This window comes from Maylandia zebra, linkage group LG3 (genome assembly GCF_041146795.1).
Source record: "Maylandia zebra isolate NMK-2024a linkage group LG3, Mzebra_GT3a, whole genome shotgun sequence".
Lineage (NCBI taxonomy): Eukaryota > Metazoa > Chordata > Actinopteri > Cichliformes > Cichlidae > Maylandia > Maylandia zebra.
The window spans coordinates 34,884,828-34,903,053 of NC_135169.1; the positions used below are offsets into that span (position 1 = coordinate 34,884,828).

The following is an 18,226-nucleotide window of genomic DNA, read 5'->3' on the forward strand; positions in this document are numbered from 1 at the left end:
AGGAAAAGAATCGGAGGCATCAGATCGAGCAGAGCTGCTTGTGAAAGTCGAAATATATATTTTGTAGGACACGCTCTCAGGCCTGTGTTGAATTACAGCTTGAATTTGATTTAGTTGTTACAGTTCCCTGGCAGAGCAGAACAAGTTGGCTTGCCAAAAATTCAAACCAAAATGCTTCAGGCTTATCAGAAGTTTTTAACTCTTGGTTGACACGAATAACTGCCGGGTTGCAAAATGTAGAAATAAATAAAGAACATGTTTTATTGAGCGCATCTGTCTTTTTTGTAGCAAATATTCTTACGTGCGTCATTTTTGTTGCCTAATTTTTTGCACAGGACGACGGCAATCACGTCGGCAGTTGAGGAATGACAAAGATAAACCTCTGCCTCCTCTTCTGGCCAGGGTGGGAGGCAACCTTGAGGTTTGTACAGCTCTGGAACTAGTCTTACTCATTTGTTTTATTTTAAATTGTGATATTTCTGAAATCTGTCAGGCTTTTTTTTTTTAAAGCGAACTAGCATTCACGGTTATTTTTTCAGCGATCTTTAAAAACCGAATGATCCTTTATTGGAGATGGCGGCAAAGCAATTACTTCTTCAATAGCTCTGAACCTTCTAAGCTCATTCATCATCCTGATTATGGTGGACGTGATAATGATCTCCTGCACTGTTAAAGATTGGACTTAGAGTTTATTTTAGCATTATCAAAGAGTCAGACTTAAACAGAAAAGGCCCTGGGAGGTTTTAAAAACACAAAAGTGTCTGCAAGATTATGAAAAAGTTTTTCATTCTGGCATTTTCAATCAAGCTCTAGGATAATAGTAGTTCACATATATAAACTGTTCTTTCAATAGGTTCTGGGCTTTAACACACGCCAGCGCAAAGCTTTCCTGAATGCTGTAATGCGCTGGGGGATGCCATCTCAGGATGCTTTCTCTTCTCAGTGGCTTGTAAGAGACCTTAAAGGCAAGACTGAGAAAGAATTCAAGTAAGTAACAGACAGTTTATTACACGGAGGACCAAAACCCACAAAATTAAAATTATTACACATCATTTTGTAGATTCACAAGGAATTAAATGCACGAAATGCACATCTTAAAACACTCTGCAGTGCAAAGAACAATCATATCAGAAACTGACTTCTACTTTTCGCGCTCGCTATCCAGTGACAGAGATGTCACGGCTCAGTGGGTGATAATCCAATTCATTCTGTTCCAACATTGCATCATGCCATTAAACAGTCTGTTTCATTGTGAAGCTGCCAGTAATAAAAGAGCAATGAACTGGATTCGAAGCTTCGGGCGACTCACAAAAAAATCTTAAAAATATTCTTACTTTGTGTACAATTTTGTCTAAATTCTGATTGTTAACATCAGAATTCCCACTAAAAAGTTGTGTAGCTTTTTCTTTGAACTTGATAATGGCAGTTATGCACCAGGGTTAGGGGGCGACTATAACATCCTGCAGTTATAAAGGGTGTTTTTAAAGAAATGATGCATATGTAATTTGTTGGCTTTGCAGCAGATGGTGAAACAGCTGTGATGAGCTGATAAAGAGAACCAGACATAAACCTGAATGAAAGCATCAGCCCTATCCTTACCATCATTCACAAGTTAGATCCTGGCATGATGCTTGTAATAAATCCACAGCAGACCCGACCACACGTTCATGCTTTGCAGCATACTTTATTAACAGACACTATTTCCATACATACATAATATACACATCACATGCTGCATAAAGGAATTAAACACAAAAGTGAACAGTGCTGTGAAAATAACTAGGAGAAAATACAAAATGTTATTAAGATATAATATTCAAATATGCTTTTGTTTTTTATTATGGTGGTCTTGGTCCTCCACACTATCAAGGTCAAGCTTTTAAACTTCCTCTAAGTCCAGTATGTTCATCTATCTCTGCCTTCTTCTTTCCCAGAGCTTACGTGTCTCTCTTCATGCGCCACTTGTGCGAGCCCGTCGCCGATGGAGCCGAGACGTTCGCCGATGGCGTCCCAAGAGAAGGACTGTGTCGACAGCCAGTTCTCACACGTATTGGCGTCATGTCACTCCTCAAGAAGAAGGTTAGACGAAACCTGTTGCCTTTCCTAGTTGCAGACAGATGAGGTGAATGATGCAAGTTATGACAGCTCTCATCCTCAAGAGTATTCTCTGGGGGAATCACTTTAATAACAAGATGTGTGGTTTAATATTCCAGGAAACGCAATTTGGTATGGAAAAAATACGACTGGTGTGTCTGTTTGGAGTACAATCAAACAAACTCGTGCTCTTTTAATAAGGCCCCGTCACACAAACCTAAAGATCAGGCGGCAACCATCTGTCAGCCACCGGTCACAAGGGGATAATGTGTATTCCCCAACTGGTTGGCAAGTGTTTGCTGGAGATTCATTTGTCTTGACATTCACTGCTAAGCCCTAGTCACACAGGTTAGTAACTCCCTCATAACCACCAGCCACTTCTGTAAAATGGGCAAACTGTGACTGTGATGGCAAACAGGTATACAGTGCTGCAAAGCAGACTTTACATCCTGCAGATTTCCACACAACAGCAGGATAGTCACCATTTGGTTGCATGGCTAAAGAGTTGGAAGTATGCAGCTGCACCTTCTTATTCTCTTTCACCCTGCAAAATTTTAAATTTGTCAGCAGTGAGATGTCAATACTTGAATTTCTGACAAGGGTGTAGAATTTAGTAGAGAAAAAAGGGGCTTATTATAATATGCAATAACTACTGAACTGTTACTGGAAATAATTTGGATCAAAAATTAAAAATCAGTTTGAAGTAAAGGGAGCAGTTTGCGTTTTTCCTAATCTGAGTGTCACCACACTATTTCTAAAAGGATTGGCTTTGTTATTTCTGACTAACTACGTGTGCGTGTAGGCTCAGATGCCATCTTTATCCTATAAAAAAGTCAAACTGTGTCTCTCGCTGATTCATTAGGTGACAGTTTATATTATGTGTCAGTAGAGAACAGTTCGATAATAAATGGAAGCAGGAGAAACCCAGCAGTTGTGTTTGTTGCTCCCTGCTGGCTCTGTGTCAGAGTCTTTCCTTTGAGTTAAATAAATGCTTGGAACATCGAACAGCAGCAGAAACAAAAAGTACTTCTTAAAACTGCATTAGTAGCTTTTATAGCTCAGATAAAGATTCAGAGTTTAAGGTGTTTATTGTTGCTCTGATTGTGTAAATAGGGTCTTGTGAAATGTGAAAAACATTAAGTGTGCTAACTAAGACTCCAGTGTGTTTTGTACCAGTGCAAGTAAAGATTTATATGAACAACACTACTACTACAACACTACAGAGACATGCACTTTTGCAGTATGCATTGCTCATTTGTTGAGTGTATCTGTTATTTATTTAATAGTTTTACGGTTATAGGGGGAAAAATGTGTTCACTAGTCTGCTGGTGTGTGATATGTGGATCTTGTACCTCTCATTGGGCATTAGAGAGATCAGACTGTTGTGTGCATAAATGCTTCCTGGATCTCTTCCCTACTTACTGGTCTATATTGGGGCCAGAACATCATCTAGTATTTTTCCATTTACAAAATTTTAGTGTTGTTTATCCAAGTTTCTTTCTGTCTGTGCAGCTTGCACTTGACCATGCTTGTCAGATTTATGTGTTTCTCTATCCAAAATATGAAAACCATGATAATCAGGGGTAAATAAACACCTCAGCAAAGAGATTGCCCTTGCAATTCTTGCCATAACAGAAAATGTCCAGTTTACTCAAGCATATCATGAACTCAGCTCTCATTCAGCTGTGGAGAATTAACAGTAATATTGTGAATATCTTGTGCAAAAATATCTTGTGCAGTTAAATGCAAAGTGGGAACGCTGGACTGTGCAGGTAACTGCTGAAAACTACTGCACGGAGAGTAAATTACTGAATGTAAATACGCTGAAAGACTAACGTAGAATAATTGCAACTACAAATCGTATGTAAGAAAGTTTGGATAAATATAATGATGATAAAGCACATCCAGATTTTTTTGTTTATAGGTGTTTTTGAAGAAAAGAAGAAATAGACCTCTTTCATGTGAAACGATCAATCATTACATCTCTAAATACCCTTTGATTTCTTTGCTGCTTCCACTTTCTCAGTTTATCTTAGTTTATCGAAACATCTTCTTTCCAGTTTTCAGTCCAACTTGTTTAAACGTGTACACATCCTGATCTGCTATCTGTGCCAGAGGGATTGTGTGATATACTGCCAGGCAAACAGGGCATGTAGGTGGTGTGTTTAAAGGAGGTGGTATTAGGTAAAGTGCGTGGGTGCCAAGTTTTTTATTTTTTTTTTTTACTGAGTGTTTCATGTTTTGTGTTCAGATCCAGGAGTTTGAGCACATCAACGGTCGGTGGAGTCTTCCAGAGCTCAAGTCTGAGGTTAGCATAGACAAATCCTCCTCCAGGGCCTCTTCTCCTGCGGTGAAAACCGCCACGCCCACCCCAGATGCCAGCTATAACAACACACCGTGCACCTCAAAGCCAGGTAACCCAAAAACATCCAATAACAGCGGCCAGCAGAGGGCGCTCCACGTAAATAAAAGCATGGTTGATGTGTAATGTGCAAATGATTTTACGTGTATGAACAAATGCAGCGACCCCTGCTCCTGCAGAGAAGATGGAAAAGAATGGGAAGGAGGGAGAAAAGGAGGAGGACAAGGAGGACGTTGAGGCCCTTGTGGAAAAAGAGAAACTGAAGGAGAAGGACGAAAGGAAAGAGGTGGATGGCAACAAAACTGCAGACCCTACAGAGGTGGGACTTGGTCCTCAAAATGCAAATCAAAACCTGCATGCAGTACAGTGTCTTCTCAATTATTCCAATAATCTTAATATTTATGCATATTTCTGTTTTGTCAGTAAAACCTCTGACTTATTTCACAAATCTCTTATTTGTTGCACATATCCTCCTTTCACTTTAATTAAAAATTATATTTTACATGCAGGCATTGCAGTCTTAAAATTATCTATGCAATCAGTTTCACGGTATCAGCAGTTTCATGCAGTATGGTACTCAGTTTAAAGCTTAAAAGACAGAAAAACACAAAAAAAATATTCCACCACTCAAATTTTAAGACTATTAAGGCCATAGTGGCAAATGAACAGGTGGTCTGTTTATTACCTTATTATTTCTCTGATGTAGCATGTTTCCACAACAAATTGTGCAATTTTTTTGTATAAATTTATTAAGCTAATTAGAAGATTTATTGTGGCCATCGAAGAGATTTCTCCCTGTGTGACCGTAGACTGTATATAAAAGATGGATATAGGACTGAAAAGCCAGTTATGGTGCATCTTAACCTGCGTTCTGTTTAACAGCCAGCAGAGGGCGACTCTTCTGGTTGCAAATGTGGGGCTTTCTCACGGGACGTTCTGCAAATATGCTCGAGAGTTGTTGGCCATATGGGATGTGACAACTTCTGGTTGCTAGGGAAACGTATCCCCTGACTGGTTGGGAGTGGTTCCCGGTGACTGCTTTGGTTGCTAGCAGATTGCCATGGTTGCTTGTAGGGACTTTTTCCTTCCAACTGTTAGCAAATGAGTTGTTTGATTGTTGGGGCTGTCTCTCTGTTAATATAGAGTCCTTCCTTACCTTACAAAATAAAGCACCTTGAGGCAACTGTTGTTCTGATTTAGTGACAAATAAATAAAACTGAATTGAATTGAACTCAACCTGTCGAGTTTGTGTCACGCTCAGTTTCTTAGAGCAGTTTACCAGTGTTTGCAGACAAGTCCATCACTTCCATTGACAGTTTTTACCACCGTGTTTGGGGAAAGCACGTTTCTCCTTAATGACTGGTAGTTGCCAACATGTCTCTAGGCCTGTGTGACTGGGGTCTTGTTTACTTGACTGTTACGATGTCCTGGGCCGCCTGGCCGGTTCTTTTCTGTGTGGAATTTGCATTTTCTCCTCATGTCTGCGTGGGCCCTCTCGGGGTAATCCGGCTTCCTCCAAGAGTCCAAAGAACTACGGGTAGTGGGGTTCGGTTTACTGGTGACTGTGAAATTTCCATAGGTTTGGATGTGACTGTGAATACTCTTGAAACCCCCTCTGTGTTAGCCGTGCAAGAGACCGGCGACCTGTAATCTGTCCATAGTGTGACCCGCTTCTCACCTTATGGCTGCTAGAATAGGCCGAACCATGACACTGAATTGGATAAGCGGGAGAAAATGGCTAGAAGGATGATCAGCATTAGAGTGAAAAAGATAATAAAGCAGGGTGTGTTTTAGGATTGTCCTGCCTTGTGATTGAGAAGTTGCACTACTCAGATTCACTCTCGTGACTTTGGTGACATCAAACTGGCTGTCTTTATATACAGTATTTACTTCTGGCGTGAAGATTTTGGCACATGACTGCAAACAAGATTATGTGATATTGCATTGTTTTATTCTCCGCAGCTTTCCTACTCCACAAAAGAAACATCGCAACATGTGTCTTCCGTTCAAAAAACTGAAAGCAAAGACGACAGCAACACGAAAGAGGACGAGAAGAAAGACACGACCGATAACCCAGCTGCCTCTACAGAGGAGAAGAAAGCACAGGAGGAGACTAAAGACGAGACTAAACACACATCTAAGCAGGATTCAGAAGTTAAAGAGGAGAAATCAGGTGAACCCAAAAAAAAGAAAAGGAAACTTGATAAGCCCAAACATTATAAGACTTTTTGTTGTATTGTGAGTTCAAGTTTGACATGCACAAACACATAAAACAGGTTTATGTGACTCAGGTCCTTTTGTTTTTGCAGAAGGAGAAAGGGTTGGGGAGGAGAAAGAGAAAGAAAAAGAAAAGCAGGAGGGAACACCTACCACAACGGAAACAACAGATGCCAAGGATAAGACTGAAGTGTCTGATGTGAAGAAAGGTGCGTGTCTGTTCAGTTCCTGGTGGTTAGACGTGTAACGGTATGCTGCAATAACAAACTAATTAACATTTTTACTGCTGTCGTTGATAGCAGAGGAGGTCAAAGGTGAAAAGGATGCTGGAAAAGAAGTCAAAGCAGCGAAGGAGGAGGCGCCGAAGGGTAACGGGAAGCCCCCGACTGAGCGACCTCGCTTCATGTTCAACATCGCAGACGGTGGCTTCACTGGTTAGTTACAGCAGATCTGGAATACAGATCCTGATTCAACCCTCATTTCTTTATTTTTTTTTTGCCTCCAGGGAGCCGGAGTTTCTTTAATTTTTTTAAAGTGGTGCTGCGCGATAGTTTTCTGAGCTTTCTGAAGGTGTTTCAAAGTTTATCTTTGGACATTGGCTGCTTTTTCACTCATTTTTAAAACAGTTCTTCTACCTTGCCATTTTCAGAGGAATGTTTTTTTTTTGTTTGACCCTTAAGCTCCTTGACACTGACATATAAGTCATTAGCCCAGAGCACAAAAAGGCCCCTAAATCAAGTGATGAACCAATTTTGTGATTCAGAAAACGTAGCACAGAGCCAATTTTAAAGTATGTCTTTGCACACTTTGTCACAAAAACACAGTTTGTTTCTTTAGTTGAATCTATAAACATAGTTTGACAGATATAAAAAAAAAAGTTTTTTAGCACCAATTAGATTCTTTCCCAGAGCGTCTTTAAGAAATAGGAAAAAATCCAGCAGAGCCCTGACACAGGACCTCAGAGATACATCTGGCCCTTCAGTTGACTTGGCTCTGTTGTTCACTGAAACTTTATCAGAAATGGTCTCAGTGGAAGGGTGGAAAGAGAAGCAGCGAGAAAAAGCAGGGACATGCCAAATTACACAAGAACTGGACTGAAAAATCAGTGAAACAGGTCTGATGGAGTGAAATGTATCATTTTTGAGCTTTGAATGTCCTTCAAGAAGCCGCACAAACTCTCGTTTTTGCTTTATACACCGTATTTCATGTAGATTTGCACGTTTTAACAAACTGCTGCAGGTATTTCCCATTTTCCTAGCAAAATCTAAAGAAATGAGGGGGGGGGGGGGTCAAGGCTGTTTCACACTACTGTATATGATGTCATGCATCAACATTTCCTTCATTAGCAGCTTTATTCTCCTGTGTAAATTTTTTATTTTTTTTTGGAAGTGTTTCAGTGGTAATCAGAAGAAACAATCAAGGAAACATGTGTGAACAAGTGTTCTGCTAAATTTCATAGGAATTTCCATAAAGCTTGTTCAAGCGTCATGCTTCCGCTCATATTTCTATGATACTTCTTTTATGAACTTCCCCAAAACTAGAACAAGATATTTAAAAAACATTGTCAGATAATAAGACTTCTCTACATCTGTTGCATTTTGTCCTACGACTCTCAGTTCACTTTCTCTGTCTGAATACTGGCTTTGTGTTTGAAACACCCCCCCTGCTAATCAAGTGAAAAAGGTGTGAGGGTGAAAATATCCAGTTTGTCCAAAAACGTTGCCAAGCAGTCCAAACAACATTAAACGAACGAGCAAAACATTCCCCTTGTGTTCCAGAGCTTCAGTACAAAAGCAGCACTGAGCCAGAATTATCTCCTCCTTGATCGCGGCCCCAGAAAAGCTCTGGGCGCACCGTGTAAACCCGCCTCGTGTTCTTTACCTTGTGCTCGCTTCTCTCCGCAGAGCTGCACACTCTCTGGCAGAACGAGGAGCGGGCTGCCATCTCTTCGGGGAAGATGAACGAGATCTGGCACCGCCGGCACGACTTCTGGCTGTTGGCAGGAATCGTGATGTATCCTTGATGGCAGTTGCTCGGGCGATGACCCTGGCGGGTTTATTTTTCTATCGGCCGGCAGAAGCCCAGCGTAATAAGTCAACAAGCCGGCCAGACCTCAGTAAACAGCAAGCTGTGTGTCTGCTGGACACTGATGTGGAGGGTCATTTAGTTCATGTTGCTCTCTCTATTATGGTCATTAAGGCTGTGGAGTATTCACATTAAACTCAGGTTTCATTATTCTACAAGCTGATGCTGAGGCCTGTATAGACTGAAATAGAAGTCTGCCTGAAGTCTGCTTAGAGGTGAAATTAAAATGTAAAAAAACACGCTTAGAAGAATAGCTCCATTTTGGAAGGAAACTCGCCTTTGTTTTCATTCTGTGTGAGAGTAAGATTAGAAGATGCTACTTATCTTTGTGCAATGCCATTGTTTTGTGGACTTCTATTTTAAAGCCCGAGTGTGGCATTTGGGCTGTTGCCATGTTGGTTTTGGAGCCAGAAGTGGCCGAACTTGAGCAAGAGGCTCCTGTGCAAAGTCATCAAATGAGGCTCGCTTGCTTCCAAGTAAGCTGCATCCCAATGGTGTGGTTGCATCACATGGACAGATACCAGCCGATGCGTGACGTCTATAGGAATTTAAAGGAATTGACTCACTTTTGGAGTCAGTCCTAAGTGAGATCTTAAGTTTTTAGCACTTCTGCTTTTGCTTCTTTTTTAAGCATCAAGTTTCGCTGCTTGCAGTAAAGGTCAAAAGTGGTCAATTTTTTCTGTGTGGTGCTGAAGATATTAAGAAAATAATTTACTGTTTCTTCTTCATTAACTTTAAACTAACTAAAGTAAAGAAAGGTGGATTTTTTTTATAACTCTAGACAGAGTAAGACTTGCTTTTTCTTTGTTTCTGGCCTTCATGCTTTAAAGCTAAACCGATCAGCTGCAGCCATTAAACATCATTATCTGATTTGGGCTTTAAAGGCAATTACGTTAAGCTTCCAAAATGGCAAAGTTAGTGCTTAGCAGGTACTTATATACCACTATGCTTATCTAATTAAGCACCTTGTTTAACATTCACACTCCAATAGAGGCATCAGGGGATTCTGCATCATCTGCAAGGATGCTTTGACATGCAAAACACCAACTTTAAAGTTAGCATAGAGCCCACTCTACCTCCTGAGCCATAGCCACCGAAAAACATGGTTAGAGATGGAATGAAGGCAATCCATTAACTGCATGTGTGTTGCAGGCTACAGGGGCCACCTTTCCTCCTTTTCATACAACTCAGTATTAGGTTAGCATAGGATAGCTATAAGAAAGCAGCACAAATGATCCTATAACCTCTGATGAAACTACAGATGTTTGCAATTAAGTTTTTTCTCTTTTTCTAGTTTTTATTTTAAGCCAGGGATGTCAAACTCATTTTACACTGAGGGCCACACACAGACTACTTTGATCTTTACCACGCCGGACCAACAAACTCCACTTTCTGTCCTTGTAAAGACATTTAACTAAACATTTATTCCCTGAGATGTCTTGATATAGGAAAAAGAAAATCTCAAAATCTATGAGAATACAATTAAAATGATTAAATAATTAAAATACATAAATACAAAGATTAATGCCCTCCTTCACATTTTCCAAATCTGTCCCATGTTGTTAATACTTCTCCCCAATGCACCAAATGTCTAAAAGTGCTCCTTGTTGAGCTTCAGGGTGATGTTGTGTGCTTAGTTAGATACTTTCTATGGTCTTATTCCCAAAGTGTTGTTAACATGACCCTTGACCTCAGCGCCAGTCACGGCTACGCTCGGTGGCAGGACATCCAGAATGATCCCCAGTTCGCCATCATCAACGAGCCTTTCAAGACGCAGGCGAATAAAGGCAACTTCCTGGAAATGAAGAACAAGTTCCTGGCTCGGCGCTTCAAGGTAAGATGTGTCACGAAAACCTTCACTTCTTGCGTTCAACATTAGACTCGCACATTTTATAAATGTCAGTTTCCTCCAAGCTCTCAAAGGTCTCACATGTTGAATACAAATTCATACCACGTATGCGGGAACGTGGTGTGCCGTGAACACGACAGCGGATGGTTTCAGTCGCTATAAAAAGCCTTGCGGTCCAGTGTCTTCGATCACTTGACTCGGTTGATGGTCGGATGACAGATGCCCCTAGACCCACATATTAGCTGAATGGTATTGCTGACCGCTGCATTTCTGGAAGAGCTCTCATCCTGTTTTTGAGCGGCGCACATGTTTCAGATCCTGCACTCAACATCCTCATTTACTGCATCGCATCGCTTTTTCTGCCTCAGCCTCGTCGTTTCTCATTTATTTTCTCGCTAAATTATTGTAGGCTTTCATGGGGGGTAAACCTGCCATCGAGAATGCACAGGACAGCAGAAAATAAAACGATTTCTGATCACGCTGTCTTAATTGTAATTGGTTGTGTAACACGACAGCTTTTGCAATGCATTTACTACAAATAACTCCCTTTACCAGGACCCACACACAGATACCCATACACACATAAAGTGCATTTACTCACGAAGCTGGATTAATCATGAGAGGCCTTTATTATTAGTATGCCAACTAAGACATTGTTAAAAAAAAAAACATAAGAAATTTGTACGAAAATTGAGAAGATTTGTAGATTTCAGTATAAATAGAGCCAAGGTCATCTGTTTTGTCAGTTTTCTTATTGGCTAAGTGTGACGCTGGTTTATTAATTCACTGTTTTTAATTAACCACTGTCTGAATTATTAATTACGCTGCATTATTAAGAATGTAATAAGGACTTTGTGTCACATCTTATTATTAGCAGTATTTTTTCAATCAGGTGTGTGGTTATATACTTACTGTCAAATTACGCCAGTAAGTATAATGTGCTGATTCATTCAGTGTTTTCTCATCATTATCAGTCTTGATAGACTTTTCTCGTTTGATCTGGACACACTTTGTGTGATTATAGATAACTTTTGTTTAAGGATATTTATATCATACCTTTAAAACAAACATGGTGTTTTAAATTACAAATAAATGTATTTTTATGTATTTTTTATGTTTAGAAACATATTTTGTTGAGTGTTGATGGCACATTGTTAATCGCAGCATTTCCACCATTAGGACAGGATGCAGTGTGTTCACCCTGATTAAGTTTTCCATTAATAAATTGGTTGATTGGTTTAAAAATGTGAAAAAAGTCCCTCTCAATTACCCATGTGGGACCTTCCTTAGAGCCCGACCGATATTGGTACCGATATTTGGTGAGTTAAAAGTCTGATATTCCAATATATATCTGCTGATTTTTTTTTTTCCTTTTAGAGTTGAAAAATATAAACAGATTTCCCAAATATTTGTTATGTATAGTTACTTATTTACTGATTCACTGCCAGTTTCTGTTTGGCTCAGTTGCTCATTGATTGCAGCTTAACAGATACATGGGTTGCCAGTAGTGAAGCTGCAAAGTGCTCTCTAAAGGAAAAGCTATGCAACACCAACACTCGTAGTCTTTGTATCATCTAGCTCAAAGCTCAAAGAGTTGGGAGTTCATCTTGTAATCGGAAGGTTGCCGGTTCGAGCCCCGGCTCGGACAGTCTCGGTCGTTGTGTCCTTGGGCAAGACACTTCACCTGCTGCCTACTGGTGTTGGCCAGAGGGGCCGATGGCGCGATATGGCAGGCTCGCTTCTGTCAGTCTGCCCCAGGGCAGCTGTGGCTACAACTGTAGCTGCCTCTACCAGTGTGTGAATGTGAGAGTGAATGAATAGTGGAATTGTAAAGCGCTTTGGGTGCCTAGAAAAGCGCTATATAAATGCAATCCATTATCTATTCTCTCCTTTTTAAATGTGCATTTATTTGCCATTATAAATGCAGATAATATCAGCCTGCTGATAAACTGGTCCAGCTGCGATCTCGACAGTGCCAGTTTGACCCAACAACAGTCCAACCCTCAAAATTACTTACATTAAATTAAGATTGTGATTTATAAATAAATAATGGAAGCAAATCTTTACATTTTTTTTATACACAAACAAAAACTTAAACAAGCAGTTTTTCCTCAGGTACTAGATCTGCTTCAGCCGTACTTTTACGGCCTGTTGTGTTGATTTTATAACCAAACTTTAGATTTTAAAAACTTTTTATATGATTTTTTAAATTATTTAAAGCTCCATTTAAGATAAACATACGATAAATGTAATAAAATGCACATATGGAACAAGAGTATAGAAGTTACTAACTTTAACTGAATACAGTGACGGTATCTAAATTGTAGCTGTGGTACATTATTAAAATCCAGACTGGGAGTGGAACTATTGTGTAAGTTACGCAACAAGAGAGCCCTGGAGGCTTTGCAGACCAACTGAAGTGGCAAATTTTAGCGCTCTGTAATGTTTTTGTAACTTGATATCTGTGTTGAAGTGCACTTCATCACCGCGCTGTCATTTTGGAGCCTAGAGTGTGCAGGAAGGCCCAGAATACAGTGCAAACCACAATCAGTACAACTCTTAAATCACTTTTTTTTTTAAAATTACATGTTTTTTTTTAATCATAGCAAAGCACATATACATGTTGCGGTTTCAGTGACCTCGGATTCATAAACAGTCCTTTCTCTGCTCTTTCTCCATTGACCTCCTCCCGATCCATCATCCTCCAGCTGTTGGAGCAGGCGCTGGTGATAGAGGAGCAGTTGCGGCGGGCAGCTTATCTAAACATGACCCAGGATCCCAGCCACCCGGCCATGGCGCTCAATGCACGCTTTGCAGAGGTGGAGTGCCTGGCGGAGTCACACCAGCACCTCAGCAAGGAGTCCCTGGCGGGAAACAAGCCAGCCAACGCTGTCCTGCACAAAGGTCAGGAGCGATCGGATGAAAGGCACCGAGAGTTGCGAGGAAATTGTTTCGTGTTGTTCAGCGAACAAAATCTAACACAAACGTTTGCGTCGGGGAAGCAGATCTGCGCAGAGGCACGCAGACGGATTCAGAGAAAGCAGGGAAGATTGTCAGGCAGATAATCAGAGGGGGATAAAAGATCGGCGTATCTCGCAGCAGCTGTTGTGCAATCTTTTCCTGCTGAGTTGACCGTATCGCTCTGCCTGGAGCTGACTTCAAAAAAACGGCAGGCAGATAAGCTTACACAATGATAAGTGATAGCTCCAAACATTTCCTCGCTGGCTCCTTTGCAAGCCCGTCCATGTTTATATCGCGCTGTCGACAGAATAACACGCTCAGCACACTGCTGGTCTTGTTCTCGTCTCGTACGTCTTAACAGACCCGAACGCAATGAAGGCGAAAACCTTTTTTTTTTTTTTTTTATCAGCACCGCTGCGGACGGTGATTAATTACTTGTTAGGGTGCGAGGCAGATACCGGAGGATGGGAACTGTAATCTCTTACAAAAACAGCATCAACAATGTGCTATTTAAACATTTATTCTCAGCATTTGAGGAAAGAAAAGCAACAGCTTGTTGAAATAAAGCTGCTTAAGCAGACTATTTATAGTCTTGACCTTCATAGCACAGAAGCAGCCTCGGATGTGAAACACCTGAACTGCCACCTTCCAAAAAAAGCACATTTCTTCATATTAATTGAAGATTTTGAGCAAACGAAATAAAAATGAGAAGCTGAAGCACCTGGTCGGTGGCTCTTCTTATTGTGGTCTTCTTATTGTTGTTGTCATTGCAGTGTTGAACCAGTTGGAGGAGCTGCTGAGCGACATGAAGGCCGACGTGACTCGGCTACCGGCCACGCTGTCCAGAGTCCCACCCATCGCCGCCCGCCTGCAGATGTCAGAGAGGAGCATCCTCAGCCGACTGGCCAGCAAGGGCACAGAGACGCACACATCCCCGGTCAGCACATCAGGCTGCCTCTAAATACAGCACACACACACACACACACACACACACACACACACACACACACACACACACACACACACACAAACAAACGCTGACAGGTTGAAACCTGCTCGAGCTTTGCCAGCCCTCAGTGGAAAAATAATAGATGGAAGACATCCAATGAAAACATAGAGCCCATTATCCTCACCCACCTGCACTTTTTAACTCCCCAGCTGCTTACTCGGCACTTTTTATTTTGGTCACCTTGCACGACTCAAAAGGGGGTTCGTTTTATTTTATGATTTTCCTAAAATCACCACGTGCAGAATTTCTAAAGAAAACCTTTTTTTTTGTCTTTCCCACGGTCTCTCTCCACAGCCCATACCTCCAGGACCCTACGCAACCCCTCAGAACTACGGAGCCCCCTTCACACCCGCGCCCCCGAGCGCCCTACACATGGGAGGGGCCAATTACAGTCAGATGCCACCCGGATCATTCATATCAGGTCAGTGTTTGAGGCGCCGCTGACACTGTAGCAGCTGTAAAGCACCAAAGTGTGTACTTAATATGACAGTAAGAAAGAAAAAAAAAAGCTTTGTCAGCAGAAAATGCAGTTTGTGGACGTATGAGAGACAAACAGGTGAGTTACTGAGTGATAATCGAACATCTCGAGGCATTAGGGCTTCAGTAATTATAGCACAGAAGAAGAAGCTTGTTTGATCTGTCTGACACTTGGCAAGCTGATGACTTTTACTCAGATTTATGCTTCTCTGCGGAGGTGTTGTTGCTGTGTCAGTGCAGCTCTGCCTCTGGCTCAGGAACTGATTCTTATCACAGCACGTGATTTAAGGATGTTTAAGGACAAAGCAGCGCCGCAGCGTCAGTTTAAGGGTTCTTTAGAGTCATTTTGTGCGTTAAATCTGTATCTGAAGTGGCCGTAGTCATGTTTGTTTTTGTTTTTCGTTAACGTGCTGATAATTGACAGCGGTGGAGATGGTTTTGCTGGCTCAGGCGCAACATTCAGTTTGTCTTAGTAATTTCCCATCGATTTTTCCACATAAAAATTCAGTCTGCTCATCGGGAGGAGCTCTCATCAACCTGTGGGAAGCCATGGTGCTGTTTTTAATTTTTTTATTTCTGGGTCTGGATCCAGTCTGAGAAAATTACTCTGGTGATGTCAAAGGGATCATTGTGGTCGGGGTTGTGCAAATTCACACTTCGCACAGGTTTAAAATGAGCTCAGAGTTTATGGTCGCTCATTGCTGTTGAGCTTCTCTCAGTTTATCATTTTCAGTCAAATCTCTTCCTGCCGCTCCGAGCTGCTCCGAGTCATTGTCTGAATGAATGACTGCAAATGCTGCCTTACAATCACAGACAGTCATCTTTTAAAAGCCAAGAAAAACAACCACCGTGCAGTTTTTTCCACGTCTCATGAAGCAGAACTCAAAACAAATCTGTTAACCAGTGTCATTTGTAAACAGATCTGTTCGCTCTGGTGGCTCCTTTTGTGTTTTTTACCTTACTTACTCATAATTTTCTTGTTATCAGCAGTCGCACGCTGATATTTCTCAAGACTCCACCTTGGTTTCAAATTCTAAATTCTGTTCACGATGTGGCCAAAGTTCTGCTTTTGTTTTCAGGCTCGGAGCAGGCACCGTTTGCAAAATCTACAGATTTGTAAAAACGTGCCAACGAGCTGTATTGAGCGCACACACTTTACGGCGTCTAGTTACTCAGTCATGCCAAACATTCACTGAAAACTTTAGTGCACTTTTATACACCAGCTGCTCTTGGCCTGAGGAGAGCTGATTTAATGCCAGGTTCAGACTACATGATAACGCTGCGATCGTGGGCCGATCCAGACGATGTGGGCCGTCTGTTCGCCTACGGACTAAAACCGAGGCTCCATGCCTGACAGCCTCCTGTAGTGTCGCTCTAGCATGTTAAAAATGTGTTGGTGTCATCCACGACGGTTCCCTTCGGTTCAGATTGCTTTTTCCAGCTGTCGAGATCTTTTTTTCTACCGCTGAGCTCTGTACAGCTGTAATCATGACAATGCAAAAGAGGAATTATGTTGCCTGTGTGGTCAGAACTCAATATTATAATGACTGCTTCAGCTGCCATCTTCTGTTCCTTTTCCTTTCCTTGCTATCCTGGAAATTACAAGCTAGCACCTCGTTACACACATGTTTTGATGGATGACAAGCGTGACTCAGCGGGTGCAGTCTGTCATGTCTGTCAGTCATAAAGTGGCAGGATTTTATGCCTCTGTGTAATCTGACACAGCGATCAGCGTGACAGACAACTATCTTTTAGTCTCAGCTCGCTTCAAAATAGAAAGCAAAGAGAAAGTGCTTTCAAGAGTTCTTGAAAGCTATAGTAATTAACCAGGCATGAAGGGTATAATGAAAAGATGGTACTGTGTTGCATTATGGGAAGTGCTTCACCCATGCTACTGATTACTAGTGGCTAAATCTCAGAATCTGCTGCAACAGTTTTTAGCGTTCTTATTTTTGCTAAACTGCATCACTAACTGGGTTTAGTCCTTACGCTACAGTCACACTGAGGAATGAATGGTTGTAATTGCTTTCAGTCTTGTTGCCTTTCAAATAGCTGCTTCAAAGATGGGAACCTGGGCTTTTGCTACTTGCAGTCAGTTGCTATCCTCAGAGAAACTTTAGTGAGTCGGGCAGCAATAAAACAGAAAGAAAACCAAATCAGTTTGCATTGGTTTGTGATTAAATTGGATTAAGTTGACAGTTACATTCAACCTGTTTGTGATAATATGATCATTAACGGTGGAAACAGTGAACATTGCAAATCTGTTGCAGTCTGCATACTCAGAAATTCACATTAACTACAGACATCCAAAGAGAAATTCAGACATTTCTCCACAGATAGTGACATAGTTACTGCAGAACAGCAGTTTAACTGTAAAATATCACAGGTGCTCAGAAAGGCTTTCTTTTATATAGGAATATAAGTACTATGCAGATGCATTGAGTCAAGTCCCCTATTGCAAAGAGATGCATTGCACACGAGTTGAGCTTATCAGTGCAGACTGACTCAGGTTGATGTCTTGCTGGCTAACCTCCAATCTGTTTGAGTCAGGCTGCAATTGTTTGGAGACAGGTTGCCTCCAACCAGGCATCCTGTGCAATCGACTTCAAACTGAAAGTTGTTGCCCTGAGGTTAGTCTGTTGGTAGTTGCTTCTACTTCTAACGAGTTTCCAGATGTGAAAAAAAAAATAAAATCCAATCACCGGGCAACCGCTGACTTTTCCTAGGCTCAAGGAGGTTGCTGTCATATTTTTTTCTCTAGCGTGACTGAGCCATTCATTTTCACTGTTTAATGTCCTCCTTGTTTTTATACCATCTGCTCTGGCAAAAGAAACCTGTGAGAAAACAGAAGCAGACAAATCCCACCGGTCACACTTTTTATAGTTTCATATTTGAAAGGGTGCGCGCCAACTCCAGCCTCCAAGACACCCCGACGGAGAAGCCCAGATCTGGCCGCAGAGATCAGAACTTGATTACTTGGCAACGTGCGCCGTTGATGGACAAAACCGGTCCAAAGTGCTGCTCCTATTTTTAAAGATGTCATTTAAGGAATTCCAGCTATATATGGTTATGTTGTTGTGGAAAAAGATTAGGCAAAAGAAAATGGAAAAATATTGCAGAGGCCTCGCTGAAATGAGCGTGCCTGGGGAATCGGGTATTTCAGGATGTCTTT

At 41.4% G+C, this 18,226-nt stretch overlaps 1 protein-coding gene across 4 annotated transcripts in view; it reads left to right on the forward strand.

Annotated features, from left to right (window-relative positions):
- Positions 1 to 18,226, forward strand: part of chd3 (chromodomain helicase DNA binding protein 3) — a 56,383-nt gene that overhangs the window by 25,137 nt on the left and 13,020 nt on the right. For 3 of the 4 annotated variants that reach the window (XM_004562672.6, XM_023153100.3, XM_012922279.5), the window contains 13 exons: positions 336 to 421; positions 854 to 987; positions 1,935 to 2,079; positions 4,346 to 4,508; positions 4,618 to 4,775; positions 6,419 to 6,629; positions 6,766 to 6,882; positions 6,973 to 7,107; positions 8,578 to 8,686; positions 10,460 to 10,592; positions 13,316 to 13,511; positions 14,342 to 14,505; positions 14,872 to 14,998. In XM_004562672.6, coding sequence (XP_004562729.2) covers positions 336 to 421; positions 854 to 987; positions 1,935 to 2,079; positions 4,346 to 4,508; positions 4,618 to 4,775; positions 6,419 to 6,629; positions 6,766 to 6,882; positions 6,973 to 7,107; positions 8,578 to 8,686; positions 10,460 to 10,592; positions 13,316 to 13,511; positions 14,342 to 14,505; positions 14,872 to 14,998 — 1,878 coding nt within the window. The remainder of the gene's footprint in view (positions 1 to 335; positions 422 to 853; positions 988 to 1,934; positions 2,080 to 4,345; positions 4,509 to 4,617; positions 4,776 to 6,418; positions 6,630 to 6,765; positions 6,883 to 6,972; positions 7,108 to 8,577; positions 8,687 to 10,459; positions 10,593 to 13,315; positions 13,512 to 14,341; positions 14,506 to 14,871; positions 14,999 to 18,226) is intronic. The other variant, XM_012922278.5, reaches the window with a different exon arrangement.